At 41.7% G+C, this 17,363-nt stretch overlaps 3 protein-coding genes across 8 annotated transcripts; 1 reads left to right on the top strand and 2 right to left on the bottom strand.

Annotated features, from left to right (window-relative positions):
* Positions 1–2: 2 nt before the first annotated feature.
* zdhhc24 (zDHHC palmitoyltransferase 24) lies at positions 3–3,128 on the bottom strand. Its single transcript, XM_086024178.1, has 4 exons — positions 3,068–3,128; positions 2,551–2,883; positions 2,020–2,297; positions 3–461 (listed from the first exon to the last, which is right to left on the bottom strand). Exons 1-4 carry the CDS (start codon positions 3,100–3,102, stop codon positions 169–171), a joined length of 939 nt encoding a protein of 312 aa, XP_085880304.1. The 5' UTR covers positions 3,103–3,128; the 3' UTR covers positions 3–168.
* Positions 3,129–4,190: 1,062 nt separating this feature from the next.
* Positions 4,191–10,087, top strand: LOC147151920 (uncharacterized). 6 transcript variants are annotated; one of them, XM_086023427.1, is made up of 11 exons: positions 4,191–4,418; positions 4,537–4,596; positions 4,641–4,794; positions 4,880–4,963; positions 5,892–5,979; positions 6,064–6,417; positions 6,517–6,652; positions 7,002–7,535; positions 7,620–7,772; positions 7,865–7,914; positions 7,991–10,087. In XM_086023427.1, exons 1-11 carry the CDS (start codon positions 4,312–4,314, stop codon positions 8,074–8,076), a joined length of 1,806 nt encoding a protein of 601 aa, XP_085879553.1. In that variant the 5' UTR covers positions 4,191–4,311; the 3' UTR covers positions 8,077–10,087. The 6 variants fall into 6 exon arrangements, with proteins under 6 accessions (XP_085879553.1, XP_085879549.1, XP_085879548.1 ...); XM_086023423.1 differs by lacking the exon at positions 4,537–4,596 and having other exon boundaries at positions 4,196–4,418; positions 7,865–7,899; XM_086023422.1 differs by lacking the exon at positions 4,537–4,596 and having other exon boundaries at positions 4,220–4,418.
* On the bottom strand, positions 8,547–16,807 carry pola2 (polymerase (DNA directed), alpha 2). The gene is made up of 18 exons (XM_086023421.1): positions 16,460–16,807; positions 16,204–16,328; positions 16,035–16,120; positions 15,872–15,929; positions 15,655–15,764; positions 14,376–14,575; positions 13,636–13,724; positions 12,578–12,730; positions 11,100–11,162; positions 10,935–10,986; positions 10,704–10,822; positions 10,546–10,584; positions 10,360–10,433; positions 9,807–9,909; positions 9,618–9,724; positions 9,160–9,216; positions 8,949–9,075; positions 8,547–8,873 (listed from the first exon to the last, which is right to left on the bottom strand). Exons 1-18 carry the CDS (start codon positions 16,542–16,544, stop codon positions 8,718–8,720), a joined length of 1,803 nt encoding a protein of 600 aa, XP_085879547.1. The 5' UTR covers positions 16,545–16,807; the 3' UTR covers positions 8,547–8,717.
* Between the last annotated feature and the right edge of the window lie 556 nt (positions 16,808–17,363).

The raw sequence follows: 17,363 nt of genomic DNA, 5'->3' as shown, positions 1-17,363 counted from the left end.
AGTAAACATACAGTAATCATTGTTAATACATACATTCAGTCAACAATTTCAGTGCTGAGAATTCCTTTTCGGAAAACAATGTTTTTCTGAAGGAAAATTCAAAGGGTCCAGCCTTCACAAAAGTAATTAGGTTATGTCTTTGCTGAGTAGAACCAACGGCAGGTGTTATTACCGGGTAGGTTCCAGTGATCCTGTTACTTGGAAGTGTATCCCATCCCCAGGTAGAGGTGACGGGATAAGTGGACAGAGCCAGCAAAGGTACCAGCAACTGCCAAAGGTGTGACGCAAGTTGCCCAGGAGTCCAAGGTTGTAGGGGCGGCGAGACGAGTACCACTCTCTTGTGGTTTGTCCCCGGAAAAGCAAGAAGAGATGGAAGAAGAAGAAGGCAGAGACCAATAGGAAGCCCACGACGCATGTGTCGGCAATGAAGGCGAAAGCGAAGGCACGTGCCGAGACCTGACCTGGTGGGAGACAGGGACATTTACATTCCAAGGACCTTAACCTCTACTTTTACCAACATTTACGAACGTTTCGAGTTATAAACGGTGACAGAGAACCAATTAACTTTGTAAACGAATGTAAAACTGTATAGTGCATCAGCATTTAGCTGTTATGCTGCATGCGAACGGATTAAGCTGCCAGCAGAACGGAAGATAGCCCCAAGTGTAAATGCTTTTAAACCCAGGTTAAAATACGTATATGCTCCCCCCCACACACACACATTGTTATTCAGGATTATGGTGTTTTATTTATATAATCAATTTTTCCGAAATCATGTTCTCGCACTAAGTTCTTTTAGAAATTTTAGTACACTATTTTTATTTTCTATCTCTACATTGCTTATAATGTCTTAAATTCTTCTGCTTTTTTAAATGTCTTAAAGTCTTCTGCCTTGAAATGTTGCAGTTTGCCTTTAAATGTTGTTCTGTAAGTATAAATTGTGTATGAAATGCACTACATAATTAAAGTTGCCTTGCCTTGCCTCACAGTGCCGATCCTAGCTTGAATGGCGCCCTGTGCAAGACCCTCCTATTCCGCTTACCCTACACCCGCTGGCAGCCCCCAATGACATTGATAACTTATCACTTCAATATGAGCAAAATCCTTTCAGACCCTTGATGTCTCACCCCCCGAGATTGTTGGTACAATTAGAGTTACGCTCAACATTTTCGTGCGAACAATAAATTCCCCCAATCACAGATGCCAGTATCATCCGTCTTGTTATGAATGAATGCGGAAGTAGGTGTCATGTCGGCATGTTGAACTTTTGCCAAACAAGTACAGAAAGCACTATACCGTGCTTAAAACAAGGGGAAACTGCTAAAGGGAGTGCTCAGAAGCGCTTGTCATCTGTTCTCTTCTTCTCATGTTGTGTAACCAGGCTCTGCATCACGCAGGAAAAGCTAGGCACCGGCCAGTAAGATATCTTTTGTGTTTTCTTTACACTCATTGCTTGAGCGAGGCAATACAAAAATACATTAAAAATGTCCAACAAAATTTGTAGCAAATTAAATGACTTTTAAATGACTACATGATGGGCGGCATGGTTACCACGTGCCCCTCACAGTGCCGAGGTCGTGGGTTAGATCAGGCCCCGGCCTTCCTGTGTGTCGTTTGCATGTTCTCCCCGTGCCTGCGTGGGTTTCTTCCAGGTACTCCGGTTTCCCATGGTAGGTTGATTGAACACTTTAAATTGTTCCTAGGTATGATTGTGAGTGTGAATGTTTGTTTGTCTGTGTATGTCCTGTGATTGGCTGGCAACCAGTTCAGGGTGTATGTACCCTGCCTACTGCCCTATGACAGCTGGGATAGGCTCCAGCAAGTGGTTTAGATGATGGATGGATGACTATATGAGATCCCACACAAAGAACATGGTAAGTATAAATTAGTTTTAGAGCTGGAACGATTAATTGATTTCCATTCGTTTCAATGGAAAACATTACCTCAATTTATGAACGTTTCTAGTTACAAATGGGCTCATGGATCCAATTAAGTTTCTAACTAGAGGTTCTACTGTACCTGAAATCAGCATGACCCAAGGTATCATCAGCAGCAGGACACTGTGCACAGTCACGCCTTCCTTCAGTATGACGATGAAGACCTCAGCGTTCATCAGCGTGGCATACAGCAGCCCCGACCACATGAACAGCAAGCAGCTCAGGAAGTAACGGTAGTTGCGGAAGCCCACGCATTGCCCAAAGAACACGCAGTGGTGGTCCCGTCGCAGCACGCACACGTTGCAATCATAGCAATGGGAGCAGCGTGGTGGAGTGTGTGTCTCACATGCGTAACAGTACCTGTAGGATATTTTGAAAAACAGCCAGTCCTCCTGTTAGATGGCAATTCTTAGATTGCAACATATATTACAAAAAGCTCAAACAATTGACAGAAGTGATGGCACCAAATCAGCAAAAGAACCTAGCTTTGAGTAAGACAACAACAACGACATCAGAACTGTGATGTACAGTACATTAAACAGACCTCAAAATGAATAGGTCAAACACAACAACAACAACAACAACAACAACAACAACAACAAAACCAGCTCACCTCCATCCTTGTCCCATACTATCCCCTCCTAGGAACACCCCCTTGATGCTGGGGCTTGTTCGGACAAATAGCACGGCGTTCCAGCAAATGTTGCAAAGCATAAAGTACTGGGCAAGCAGGTGCAAGGATTTCCACCGCGAGGACCACTCCGTCTTCTTCTGGTCCGCCTGCAGCGAAGCCTCGACCAGCACTAAGTAGCTCACCTCCCCGGTAATGGAGAAAACCAGGAAGGTGTTGAAGATCACAGGGAGGTGGTAGCATGTCCTCTCCACCTTGCGAAACACGCTGGCTGCATAGCTCGTCATATCTCTGTCTTGCTCGTGTGTCGAAAGACTACAATAAAGCGGAAAAAAACTGACTTGACAGACGCACCGTCGAAGCTAACTAGCTTGCTTCAATATCCAACGAGCTACTCGGTTAGCTTTCGAGGGAAAAGCATTGCATTACGTGATGTATGTTGGCTCAGATTTATTGTAACAGCGTGGATGAGGTAGAACAAAATTCTATTCGTGCGTACCTCTCTTGGTACCGCGTTTGTTGGAGCTGCCGCATTGGCCGAACAGAGACATGTTGGGATGACGTCATAACCTGGCTAGCAGTGGGTACATTTAAAATGTATATTTAGAATGTATAGTATGACAGCAGTGTGAGGAAATAACACCCCTTATACAAGACAAATTTGTAAAGTTTGGTGCATTTTAAGGTAACGTTTCACTTCAGTTCAGAAATATTTATTAGAGTAACATAAAAAATACAAAACAAAACAATATAACCAGAAGGAGAAACACAAGACAGTACTCAAAGGGGGCAGGTAGAAGTTCATGAACTTATAACAGTTCTACCCCTTGTTTTACACAGAACAATATCAATTTCAAGGTACAGTATCAAGGTTGCTGAAAACAACCTTTGGGATTGCATAGAAACCAACTCTAACACAATGTGTTTGTTGTGGGTAAAATCAGCATTAGAGCAAATAAACAAATGAAAACGTCTCTTGCCCATTCTACACATCTAACCACAAGACACAATATTAGATTTGTTTTTACTTTTCTTGTCCGGACTAAAACCGGAAGTTTCGATGTCGACGAGTGGTGTTACGTAAAATTACATCCCTGGTGAAACCATAGAATTAGATCTGTGAGTGAAACGGTTACATTTTATTCTTTTATTCTTCCAGGCTGGAACAATATATATATATATATATATATATAGAGAGAGAGAGAGAGAGAGAGAGAGAGAGAGAGAGAGAGAGAGAGAGAGAGAGAGAGAGAGAGAGAGAGAGAGAGAGAGAGAGAGAGAGAGAGAGAGAGAGAGAGAGAGAGAGAGAGAGAGAGAGAGAGAGAGAGAGATAGATACACACACACATATATAGTGCTGTCAAACGATACATTTTTTACGAACTAATTAATCGCATCGCAACATTTTAAATTAATCACGATTAATCATATTTTTCAACTACAATTTTTTACGAAGCTTGGAACCATTATTTACTTGAGTAAAATCTTGGAATCAGAGAAATAAAAGTATATTTCGATTCAACGGTTTAAAGCTATATTCGATTCTATTAGCTTTCTTGGATCCTTGAATACGATTCTTTCCCTAGAAAATACACACACAAAACACAATGCACACACGTAATAGGCCATGTGCCTGTATATGCAAATTATCTAACCTCAAAGAGGATTTACTGCCTCTGCTCCCGCAAAGTGACCTTAATCTCAGCAGCCTTTGCAAATCTGCAGTCATTGCAAATCTGCAGTCATGGCTGCATCTGAGGAGAATTTACTGTCATTTGGTCGTCTGAATAGTCCGAATGTAAACACTTTAAGCTTTTATAGAAATCTGAGAGGAAATATTCTGAAAAAAAGGTAAGATCCATGATTGATCCCAAGGGTGACAGATGTGGGTTCTGGATTTAATTTGTTTTTATAGTATTAGCTCCAAAATGATGTTTTGTTGTTTCATTATGTTTCCAATGTCCAGTAGGCCTACGCAAAATCCATTTGCGTTACAATATGACTTTTCATCTCAGAGGCTCCAAATGCTGTAAGTAGCCTGTAAGTAGTCTTTACATGTTCTGTTCTCTTTAGTCAGACGAAACATTTGCAACAACATTGGCAGGAGCTGAAGGACAGAGAGAGCGCCGCCCGGCATCATAACCAGGAGCTGCTGCAACAGTTTGACAGGGCTCAAGATACACTCAGAGCGATGATGGCCGCCACTGCTGCCATGAAGATGATTCGGGTAGAGAGACGTGCCTGTGAAGCATCAAAGAGGCCTTTTCTTGCTTTTCAATGTCGAATCCTGAACAATGGTTTGACCCCTATAGATGGAGTATGAACTGCTTCTGGTGGACAAGTCTCCCTACAGGCAGAAACAACTGAAAGAGAAAACACAAGTTCATCACAGCAAGGTACAAATTGGACCATGCACTGCAAAAATCATCAACTTAAAAGTGTGACTTTGAGAACATTTTTGTATTTCATGAGATGGATACATTCTAAAATCCTTCTTGAGGATTAATATCTAACAAGTGAATCATCTTAACATATTAGTTGTAACTGTTAAAAACATTATTCGACATTTAACATTGTTGACCATTTCGACTGCTTTAATACTCACATCTTCATTATGAAAAGCGCCACTCATGTCACTCAGCACTCACCACTTCATCTCTGCAGCATCCTACCCGGTTGACATACCTACCGGTTGGTTCTGGCAGGAGCGTTTGGCTCTTACCGCTGCCTAAGTACATTTAGTGTAACTGTGAAAAAGTTGAAAGCTTTGGTAGTTTTGATAAAAGCAGCATTTACTCTTTTCTCACTTTGTTCTTTCTGTGCTCCACTAAGATACCTGCGCTTCATTTTGTTCACAATGCGCCAACAAGTTTGTTTTCCTAAAACAAGTTTGCTCTTCTGCAATAAGAAGATGGAATAGTCCATTGCACGAGAAAGGTGGGGGCAGTGGAAACAATCCTGATTTTAATAATAATTGCTTTAAATGAAAGTTTACAGTTTTACCAGACATTTGCTGTGCCCTGGAAATCTCAGGGCCCAAAGCAATTGCTAATGGTAAATCCGACCCTGAACGGAACATAACAAATCTTTGCAACCCTTAAAAGATCATCAAAAACTAGTAGTTTAATTGAAATAGAAGAAAACTATCTATAAACAATGCCCTGTCTTATCCCATCCCATTTGCTACTAGTCGCATCGCATTCCTTACTCACAGGATGTAGTACTGCCTTCGCAGTCCACATTGTATCAGTTGTTGCTGTTTATTATATTGAATGTGTTGTAGTGTTAGTGTGATATGAGTACACAGGTGTGTCTCTCCAACAGAGGATGGAAGAGTGTATGAATATGCGTCTGAATAGAGAGGAAGAACAAGTGTCCACATCTTCTAACGGGAAATCTTTATATTCACGTGGTAAGTGCTATAGAAAATGGATCAGTGCATTACTATTGTATCAGTCTGCCTGTCATTTGCAATATGTATGTTATCTTTGCACAGGTCACTGCAGAAAGCCACAGAGAGATGCTGCTACACAAGCGTACAATGGCCAAGGGGGTTCTTATCCTCCTTCCACGGACTCTCTTTCCTCTCATCCCCATTCAGACCAGACCATCCCATCTTCCGTATTCCCTCCGACCCTACTTCCACGTGGTCACAACTTCCAGCTCCAGCACCTCATTGCCACTCCATCACACCCCCAATGCATAGCTAGGCAAAATCCACCAGGATGGACTCCCAGTCAGGCAGACGGACCCCGGTCCACCGTGGTGTCTTATCCAGACGACGCAGAGACAAGCGGCAACTCAAGGAGGAAGAGCTTTCATCTATCCCAAGAGCTGGATTTTAAACCAGGTGTGAATAGTAAATATACAAAGCTTTACTCCTTTGTGTGTCGAGAATGTAGATACGTATCTTTGTGTCCTTATGTGTTTGTCATTCGTTGTTAAATAGTCCGTCTGTCCAGTGAGCGTGTTGAAAACGGAGACAGCGGCAGCAGCAACAGTAGTACAGAGTGCAGACAGGTAAAGAGTGAGAAGAGGAAGAAAGCAAACACCTCCTCAGAGAGAGACAGAAGCAGCTTGCAGGAGTAAGACTTTTTTTTTGTTAATACAATCCTATTCTCCTATCGCATGATCACCAATGTTTCCTCTCACTTAAAGCACTAGGTGAATGTGTGTTCAAACCAAACATGAATCAAATAAATACACTCATCAGTCACTCAATGTAATGAAAGCCAGTACAAGAGCTGTATCACCATTTATGTCTTTGCAAACATTTAGGCCTACTGTACAACTATTGTATTCAAATGTTGGTCATAACGGTGCTTAAGTTGGATAGCCATGTATTTTTTGGAGTGTAAAATATTGGAGAACCAGCACTCAAAATAAATGGACTGCACTTGAATTAAATGGTATGCTCTACCCTTTACTTTTCAGATTATCAAGGACTTCTTCCGCTTCTGTGGCACAGACATCTGAGAGTGAAGCATCGTCACACAAAGGCAGCGCCGGCAGAAGAAGAAGAAGCAGAAGTCAGCGTCCTTTGAGCCAGTCAGAGAGCAGCAGCAGGGACAATTCATCATCCCAGTCTGAGGAGCCAGGCGGTGGAAGCGACACGTCTGGAAAAGGAAAGGACAATGAAGAAGGACCGGAAGAAGATGAAGAGGCAGATGGAAGTGATGGAAAAGAAGAGAGTGACACGGAGGAGGACAGCAGTGAGGATGAAGAGACCTCACCGGAAGATGAGGGGGAGAATGAGTCTGACGGAGACCAAGGATGCGATGACATTTCAGACGAGATGAACAGGGAGAATAAAGAACAGGATTCGGCTTGGTTGCAGAATGAGGAAGAGGATGGTGATGAGAGTGAGGACGATAGAGAAGAGGACAAGTCGGATGAAGAGGAGCAAACGAGTGAGGAGAAAGCAGGGGAGAGCGATTCAGATGACATCATCTCACCTCAACAGAACAAGTTGAATCAGAATTTTTAAAGTTGGCAGAATTAAACTGGTTTCGCCGTACATTCTAGAAGTGAACAAAATCAATGTGCTTTCAGGCCCAGGGTGCACTTTATTTCGCGAGAGGCTTCTGAAAATGACGACAGCGAGGAGGGAGGCAGAACAGGAACATCTGATGAGGACTCAAGTGAACCTGGTGATGAAGATATTGAGAATCTCCTTGCACCTCAACCTCAGACAAAGATAAAAGAGTAAGTCAACCCAAAGTGATGTAGAAGAGTAAAAAAAAAAAAAAAAAAAAGCACTTTGTTAAATGAATCTACCTTCATGTTTTATTTTATAGAGAAAAAGACACAAAAGCAGTAGAGGAACCCAAAGGTACAACTACCAAAGGTATCAAAAAGATAAATCCAAAATGCAAACGTAATGGCTTTTGTGGATGTTGATCCAGGTTTTGTTTACATTCCAGTGATTTGCAACATGGAGATTTTCCAAGGAGAAACACACACGGATCGGCAAAGCGACTCTGATGAGTTTGACCATTTTTATGACTGATCTTTATAATTTCCCAACTACCAAGGAGCCCACTTACCTAAAGTGTATGTGCTATCTCATTTTGTTGTAGCTATGTAACACAGAGGCATCATCCATAAGTGTTGCGATTCTGTAATTGCCCAAAGGCATACAGGTAGTAGTCAGTTCTGAGAGAGATGGAAATGTATGAAGTGGATAGTTGAAATTCCTTCACTTAGAAGTTACAGGCTGACTGGATAAGAAGCTTGTCAATATGGTAACATCGAAACAGATTTTTTTGTGTTTGGGCAGGCTATACATTTGCTAGCCACAGTGGCCAGAAATTAGAACATTTGACGGTCTTATGAGATCAGATACACAACTGCCATTAAACCCCCGTTACTTTCAGATATAATTATGCTTTGGTTTGATTGAGCTGTCATAGCAGGATTATTTACAAAGTACTGAACAACTTGTTGTTGCAGTCAATGAGTATGAACATACACATGAACTCACACAAGTAACAATTTGGATTTATTGCTGCGGGATGGTCAAAACATCAGTGTCGGTATAAAGATCATCAGACTACCATGTCACTTTATTAAAAAACAAAACAAAACAGTTGTAATTATTTTCAGAGGGCTAAGAGACGGTGACATTTGTTTTATTAGTCCTTATTACGGCTAAATCTTCACCACCTGAGCTGCCAAACAGCAGCTAACTCTTCTGTTGTCTTCATCTGATGAGGCGGCGCGCTGAATCAGAAGCCTTCCATAGGTCCCGCCCACGTGGCCTTTGGTCAGGCGTCCGGGATTGACGCACACACAGCCAATGACATCCTGCAGAGTTTCAATTGGTACTTTAATAGAGGAGAAGGAAAACACAGGCCACACTATGACGTGGTTGTTCCGTACCTTAACAAAGTAGCGCAGCTCAGATGGAATGAGGAGAACGTCCGGTGTGAGTGGCATCTGACCAAAACTCTGGAACTTCTCATAGTCCATGCTCACATCCTCGACAGGTGGGTACAGCGGGTAGTAACTGACAGGAAACCACAAACACTAATGTATCATAAGGGATGATAGATAGATAGAAAACCTTCTCCCCCCCCCCCAACCATCATACCTTCTCTGGGTCAGTATGTGCTTCAGAATGCGAGAAAATCTGTCCGAACCAGCGCCACTGCAACACAAAACATTTATTGAGACCAAAACACTACCGGTACAAGGGACATTATTACCACACGATAGGTGAAGGCCAATACATGTTATATTATTCTACCCTCAAGTTGTTCAGCTATGAATCCAGCATGGATGAGTGTGTAAAGAGGCATAAGGTCATTGCCTACTGATTTTAACATTTTCAAATTTAACAATATGAGAAACCCCACACATAAGGAAAAAAACTCAGCAAGTGTGCTTCCTGCTCTTTAAGAGTGAGTGGTGTGCATGTTGTGTGAGAAGACCAACGTGCATGTTTCCAAAGCAGTTGTACAAGTGTACGGTATATCTGAGAAGATGACATGTGGCCAAAAATCCTGCTACTTTTCCCCACGTGAAAGTAGGAGACTTCTGCCTTCTCACCAGCTGATCTCCTCCGCCCCCAAGTGGAACAGGATGTCAGTGGAGGTCAAACCAACGGTCACACCGTCAATCAGCAAGGTGCAAGGATCCGGAACCAGGGTTACACGCTGCAGGGATTAAAATTATTTCACGTTTGCCTTTAGTTGAACTGAGATGACTTTTTTTTTTTAACAAAAGTGTGTATCTGACTGGGTTCTTGCTGAGGTTGGGCAGGGTGAAGGGGGGCTGCGGGTAGATGTAATGATGGTGGACGTCTCTCTGGGAGGGAACAAACACCAGGCGACAGCCGACACTGCAAAAACAAAACAAGCATCGGGAAGCTGTGCTTGAAAATTGAATGCTAATTAGGACACGCTATTTTCAAAAATGTGTAGTTCATACTGTGTACTATGTTGCTGTAATGTGTTTATTTCTTCACTGTGGGACTAATAAAGGATGGCGTGAGTGCTCTTATTGTACAAGTCCTAGAATTCTACTGTCCAGCATTTGTCATTTTGGAAAAACGTGTCAAAAAAACCCGACATCTACTTTCATTTTATTTGGATTTAACTATTTATATTAAGGACGTTCTGAGACTCATTTCAGGCCTTGAGAAAACTCACACAAGCAAAGGTCGAACATGCAAAGTCCACACAGGACGGCCTGATCCGATGTGCTAACAAGGGACTGCACTTCAACAAAGTGTCACGGATTCTGTTTAAAAGGTTTTTGATGTTGAGTGTGGATGGATGATGAAACGTACGATTTTGTGCCTTCCACGATGCTTTCGATGCATCTTGAGAAAATGGCTTCAAAAGGCTCGGTCACCTGCGATTTCTGTGTGAGGAAATGGAGAGCATTTTTCTGTGACCAATGTAAACATTTTTGGTTTTTGTTGTTGTAATTCTTCTTTGATGATACAAAATAACACATCTAGTGTTGAGCATACCTCAATTTGCTCATGTTTAGAGTCCACAAAAGGACCCAGCTGCAAAAAACAAACAAAAAAAAACAACCATGCTCAACAGTTCAACCTTCATGTGAAAAATGGACAGTTAGCCGTTTGAAGATGTGCAGGCGCTGTAACGCGGATCAAAGAGGATTTACTAGTATGCAGATGTCAGGACGATCCCTCCCAATGACATGGATCAGGTCCAGGAGAGGTTCAAAGTTCAGGCTGTCAGAAGGGGTGTAAGGTCCACAAGCCACAAGCACATTGACTGCCTCTGGAATTGCAAGAGGACACGACAGAATTACAAATAAATATTTCTATTGGGATTTCCGATTAAAGTGAAACCACAAGTGGCCGAGTTCCATTTTGTCAGCATCCTTCCCTACCTTGATCCGGCTCTATTTTCCCTTCTGATGAGTAGAAGGGAAGCGGAATTCCCTTGAAAAGAGAAAAACATCAATATGATCCAAACATATTGATCGAGACAAGCTCTGGTTTCAAAACAATCAAGTTGATGGTGTTGTTTAGTTAAGGTGTTCACTGGAGCTGACCTCATAGAGTTTAGAAACCACCAATTTCCCTCCTGTTGTGTTCATTCCTTCCAGTGCCACCACCTGGACAAGAACGGAAAATGTTCAGATGGCTCACTGGCTCAGTAGTGTTTCTGCGCCACACCTGAAGATCTCTCACGTTACACTAATGTGCCACTAATGGCAGACTGGTTGAGAATCACTGCTTTAGTATGATGTTTGCTTGGGAACAGGGGGGGGTTATACAAAAAATGTACTGAACTAAGAGCAGTGTTACTTTATAAAATGACTCAAGTAAACGTAGTCCTCCAAATAATTACTCTTAAGAGTAAGTACTTAGTGAAAAGAACTACTTAAAGTGAAAGTCAAACCCAAACGTATTTTTTTCTAGAATATGTTCTATGCAAGCCCACTAGTTGAAACAAGGCATTCTGATAAATATTGCGTTTGTGGAGTTAATCCAGCCGTTTTTAGCCATCTCTGGGGGCGGCCGTTTTGTCACTTCTATCGACTGAAAATGACATCACAACTGCTCAGGGCTCAGGTAACGACCAATCACGGCTGACCTGTTTTCTGAAGCTATGGCGTGATTGGTCGTTACCTGAGCCCTGAGCAGTTGTGATGTCATTTTCAGTCGACAGCAAGTGACAAAACGGCCACCCCATGGCTCCCTTCCTGGGGGGTGGCCATTTTGTCACTTGCTGTCTACTGAAAATGACATCATAGCTGCTCAGGGCTCAGGTAACGACCAACCACAGCTCACGTGTTTTCTGAAGCTGTCGTCATCTCTGCATGGCCAGGTCAAGCTCACCTGTTTTCTGAAGCTGAGCCATGATTGGTTGTTATCTGAGCATCTGTGATGTCATTTTCAGTCGACAGAAGTGACACAACGGCCGCCCCCTGAGATGGCTAAAAGAGGGGTGGATTTTACTGCTTAACTCATATTCCACAAACGCAATATTAATCAAAATGCCGTGTTTCAACTAGTGGGCCTGCTGGGATCATATTCTTGAAAAAAAAAAAAAAAAAAAAAGGGTTTAGGTTGATTTCCCTTGAAGTACTGAGTAACTACTGAGTAACTTCTGATTACTATTTTTTTTTTTTAATCAGATCTTGAACGTCAAATCGACAAATATAAAATCCTATAGTGCAAGTTCAGAAGTTGCCTAACAATATATCTAACTAATGTGACAATGAATTAAATTCAGCCATGACAGATGACATGACACGGAAAACAATAACTGCAGAACTGCACTGTTAGTTGGAAACACAGCTGATGTGCACACTTCAGTAAGTCAAAAATTCCCATTCCCATTTGTGAGAGCTCTCGGTCGGACGCTGGCTGAGTCTCCAGACCAGCTCCTTGGCTAACTCAGTTTCTTTAGGTGGCCCATATAACCTGTTGCACACAGTCTCAGCACACAGGCAAAGGAGAAACCACCAAACAGTGTGTGTTCATCAAACAAAGTGCCTCAAATAATCCCTGTGGTTGAAGTCACCTGGCCAGGAAACAGGGAGTACTCCTGGAGCTCCGACAGGTCCACACGTACTTGCTGACCACCTTGCTCTTGTCCCGCTTCCAACAAAACAGACTGCGCGTTCAATTTGCCGTTACTGTCACAGCAGACCTGGCCCAAAACTGACACACGGTCCTACGAAAAGGACGAATACGACATGAAGGGAGCGGTCACGATGTGCCACAACATTTACACCTGCACAATTTATTGATGCAAGAGATGGCAGTATTAACAATTCCATGGTTCAAAGAGAATGCTTTAATTTGATACTTGTTGAAAAAATGTTCTTAGTTGTTTGTTCTGGTGTAAAACTTCACCACCATTTACCATTAATTTTTTTTAGAATTGATTATTCCATCGATCAATCGAATAAAATGTTACTTTGCATTGAAGTATATTACAAAACCATTTACTTCTCGATTACTGTTTATTTACCAATTATTGTTGCTCATTTGGTATTTAGTGATTAAAAAAACAACTAAAAACATTTAAGCAATATCACGCAAGAGAGAATAATGTTCTACTTCCCACCCAGTAACATTCATGTTAAATTAATTTTAAATTTGTGTTTCGAAGTGTTTTTTTAATTTGTTGAATATGAAGAATGGCATAATTGTAGACGTCTATGGAAGAACATCATATTATTCAGTTTTTCATTTTATTTGAATGTAGCATTTGTTGGAACAGGAGAATTGTGCTCAGTTCAGGCCCACCCCGATTTTTCCAGGCCCACCCATTAGCCACGTTCTGGCTCCGCCCCTGTAACGAAGTGTCGAATGAGTGTACATTTCACATGCAACTCCAAATCCACATTGTATGTTGGATGATAAATTGGGGATTGGAGGGACAACATTTGAGATAAAGCGGAATACATTTTCGCAAGACAACAAAACAGCAGGTCTAGGCATCGCCTAACCGTCACGAAGTTAAGCAGACTGGAACATTGTGACGGTTAGGCGATGCCTGGCTCTGCAAAACAGAACATATAAACATGCCGTAACATTAAAATTGACAAAACAAAACAAAAGAAAAACAATTACCTGTGCTGGCATTGAGACAGGTGAAAATTCTTCAATGTTGAAGTGGGACCGCAGTTCTTCTCCCAGCTCCTCAATCTTCTCAGTCAACACTTTAGGAACACGCAAACAAGAATAGGTTTATGCGACTATCATGTTGTAAAATAAGATATAATAAGATGAAACGGTGTATAAAGTGGCACTTAAAATAATTCAATCTCTATTACAAATGGAATGTATTTGCGAAAATTACAAATCTACAATCGTTTGCAACGAACAACAACAACTTAAATTACTCATCAACTAATGTTACAAGCCAACATTATTTTTTGAAATCAGAACTCTATTCAAGGTTTGTACATTTTGCAAACAACTACAATTTACTCTGGAACTTCGATACCACTTTTTTCCAGACTGCTACTAGTACGGGTATTCACTCGTGCACTCGCCGATACCACTAGTTCTTATGATATATAAAATGTCAATTAAAACAATGACAGATAATTGTGAACAAAGTCATTTCTGTCTTTCTGACGCACATGATGATTCACTAATTACTGGCAAGGAAAACTTACTTAATGTCAGATTTGATCTTTTTTTTTTGCCATAAATATCCTCAGCTGGTATTGGTATCCTTCACAAGAACCCGATACCTTCAAATGAGGCCATTATTGGCCCAATACTGATAAATGGTAACAGTTCGGGCTAACCCAAACAATTTACAAAAGGGGTTGATGTGGTTCCTTCCATTTCCCTTTCCTCACCGTTCCGAATGTCACGCAGTCTCTGAAACATGTACTTGTAGCTGCAACGCAGGGAATCCTCCGGCCCCTCCAGCAGCTCCAGCTGCACACCTGCATCAAAAGCCCTCCTGCCAGCCCAACGTGTACCCTGCACAGCCCCGAATGAGACCACCACCTCTCCTTTCCCTCCACGTTGGCTGTACTTCTGTGAGGGAGTGGCACTGCAGAGATAAGGACAACAGAGGTTCATTTCTCTAGCCCGCAATTTAGATGTTGTAGGCTACCTAAATGCTTGGGCTAAACTCAAAGTGAAACAACTACATACCAAATGATAAATGTCATTCATAACTTTTAATAAAGCTGTCCTTATGTTAAAAACAGTCAAAATTCACATTCAAATCAGCAGTGGAAGAAGAAATCAAAAAGGGGGAACAAAAAACCAAACACTTTGCGGGCATGTAGCGTATGCATGAGTTCGTAGTTTGTGCAACATGCCTCGGGAACACAGGCTAGTTATGAATGATGCGGACTGAAAGCGTGTAAACTGAATGTTAACCGATCATCCAAGATGTCACTTTTGACTTGCTGGCTAAAGTACTGAGTGTGTGTGTGCGTGAGTGCGTTTATATTTGTCGGTTCAACTCGGCGACTGTTTTCTGAGAGTGTGTGTTTAAGCTTTTGTTTAGCGTGCTTGCGCGGTCGCCAAGTTTTCCTTGAGTCACGTGACCGGGTCCTGCCCGCTGATTCGGCGAATGATTATCACTTCCTCCTCCTCTGCCGTCAACGCACACTGATTTTTCAGCATTTCCTCATACTTTGCGGCCATCGACTAACTCTAGTCAGAGGCAGTATTAATACTCAATTAGTATCTCACCCATGAAGTCTGAGCACTTTAGTACTGATGTCATTTTTACATGCAAACCTATTACATAAGTGCCAATGTTAAGATCACCCAAGTGTCTCTTTAAAAGATCCTTATTGCTAGTGTATTTTTTATTCTGGTGTAATTTCTTTTAATATCACCCGAATGGTTCGCTTTTATTCATTTTTTCTAAAAAATGTACCGTTTACTTGGCATCCTTACAAAATGAACATGTTTAAAAAAAAAATTCATTATTCTGTACTGAAAATATACTGAACCAAAATGTGTTTTTTTTTGTGATAATGAAACGTCAAGATATCAAGAATTTCTAACACCCATATGTAAATCTGTACATGATCACTCAGTTGATGCTGATGTTGCTGCTATCACTGTTATACTTTTTGAATGCCGATGAAGATTGTTATTATGGCAGAACACCTGGGAGAAAAGGAGGAAGGAGACAGCAGGACACCGGGACTGGCCAGCAAGGATGAGCTCCTCTTCGAATGAGGATTTTCTGGAGTGGTTAATGCTCGTTTCTGGGAGCCCTGTATACAAGCACACAAACTCAGGGATTGAATGCAAAGACACAGAGTGGACACATCTATAAAGGAAACAACTTCAAGAAGAGAAAAGGACTAAAGTGACAACTTACCTTTGCAGGTGTTGAGTAGCAGTCCAATAGATTATCCTCCTCTTCTTCAGCTTTTATTCTGAAGGGAGAATAAGTCAAGGTCTGTGATGCGACAGCCTTTAGGCTTGAGATGTTAGTTCAAAAGGTAGCATTTGATGGTATTGTTTTTTTGGTTAAAGGATACATATCCTGTATTGTGTTTATGTCTCTTGGTCTGTTTCGCTCCTCTCTTTTGAAGCTTTGTTTGGATGTATTCCTCTTGCTTAATACCTACCAAGATAATGAACAACTTTTCAACATCAGCCACTATACTGACTATATGCTGAATGAAATTGGTTCAGTTTTGCAATTACTTCATGTTCAAATTGTTCCAGGGTGTCGATAGAGAGCACCAGTCCATTTTTTGTGGTGCTGTATGCGACCCACTCCAAAACCCACTCATCGGCTTGGATCCTGTTACAAACGCATTGCTCCACCACTAAGGAACAAAAAAGACACGCAACACAACACACTGAAGTGAAATGGAAAATAGCTAACAATAACACTGAACAAAATGGTTGGGGCCCAGAATAACAAGTGGAGAATAATTATCTTAAGTTCGCTACTTACTTTTATCCAAGGCGGAGTCATCTTTACAAGCTATGCAGAACATTTCGAGTTCTGATTTCAAGTCTTCTGATGTTACCGGTGACATGTTGTACGTTCTTGAATCGACGAGGAAAACAAGCCCGAAAAGCAAAGCACAATTCGAGGTAATGCTTAAGCTGCTAGCAGTTGCGTGAGTCGCAAGTCATAGCACCGGTCAAAGCTTTGGAAATAGACACTTCTGCATCGGAAAAAGCTACTTTGATTTAACTCCGAAGGCAGCCGCCATTATGATAATTGGTCAAGAGTGGAGGGAGCCCGTTTCATTTTACCGCGAAAATATTCCCTTGCTTCCTCCTTTTCCGGTGTTGGTTTGTTTTGTTTCCGGCGGGTGAACGACAGATAATTGGGCATTACCGCCATCTGTTGTTCCGGAGTGCATAACACACATTCATTTGAAACCACCGGTTCTTTATTTAGACGTGTGCAGACCGGTCTAACCTACACAGATTGTCTCCATAATTTGCGAGTGGAAAACCTATTCATATAAAGTGTTGGGGAGGGGGGTGGGGGACTCACCGTAATTTTCTAAAAATCGCTGTGGTTTAACCGTTGATACTAATAAAAAGTCTAGACCAGTGTTTGCTACGCAAGACCCCAGTTTTACACTAGAAAAACATCATAGAACACCACCAAACACAAATGTGACAAAGAATGAAGAGTGAAATAATGCTAATCTCATCTCAATTTACTCCATGTGAATTCTGGGCCTGTTTAATTAAACGAAAAGTTGATTTACATGCTGGAAGGCACAACTTGTGGCAAAAAAAAGTGGATACACATGCAGCTAGGTTTATAGTACCATCTAATGTAAGAGCATTGGATTGTTCTGCCCATCACTATAGAGTACATCACTCGCAAAGATAGA

Source organism: Filicampus tigris, chromosome 2, assembly GCF_054856515.1.
Source record: "Filicampus tigris isolate MCC_2025a chromosome 2, RoL_Ftig_1.0, whole genome shotgun sequence".
Classification (NCBI taxonomy): Eukaryota; Metazoa; Chordata; class Actinopteri; order Syngnathiformes; family Syngnathidae; genus Filicampus; species Filicampus tigris.
The sequence above is the reverse complement of the archived record's forward strand: the minus strand, read 5'-3'. Positions and strand labels throughout refer to the sequence as shown.

Coding starts and splice junctions, on each gene's coding strand:
- zdhhc24 (XM_086024178.1), bottom strand. CDS start 3,102: ATGCGGCAGCTCCAACAAACGCGGTACCAAGAGAG. Junction 2,884..3,067: donor CAAACGCGGTACCAAGAGAG/GTACGCACGAAT, acceptor GCTTTATTGTAG/TCTTTCGACACACGAGCAAG. Junction 462..2,019: donor TTGGGTCATGCTGATTTCAG/GTACAGTAGAAC, acceptor GTCTCCCACCAG/GTCAGGTCTCGGCACGTGCC.
- LOC147151920 (XM_086023427.1), top strand. CDS start 4,312: ATGGCTGCATCTGAGGAGAATTTACTGTCATTTGGTCGTCTGAATAGT. Junction 4,597..4,640: donor TCTCAGAGGCTCCAAATGCT/GTAAGTAGCCTG, acceptor TGTTCTCTTTAG/TCAGACGAAACATTTGCAAC. Junction 4,795..4,879: donor CTGCCATGAAGATGATTCGG/GTAGAGAGACGT, acceptor TGACCCCTATAG/ATGGAGTATGAACTGCTTCT.
- pola2 (XM_086023421.1), bottom strand. CDS start 16,544: ATGTCACCGGTAACATCAGAAGACTTGAAATCAGAACTCGAAATGTTC. Junction 16,329..16,459: donor TGACTCCGCCTTGGATAAAA/GTAAGTAGCGAA, acceptor TTTGTTCCTTAG/TGGTGGAGCAATGCGTTTGT. Junction 11,163..12,577: donor ACTCCCTGTTTCCTGGCCAG/GTGACTTCAACC, acceptor GTTCTTGTCCAG/GTGGTGGCACTGGAAGGAAT.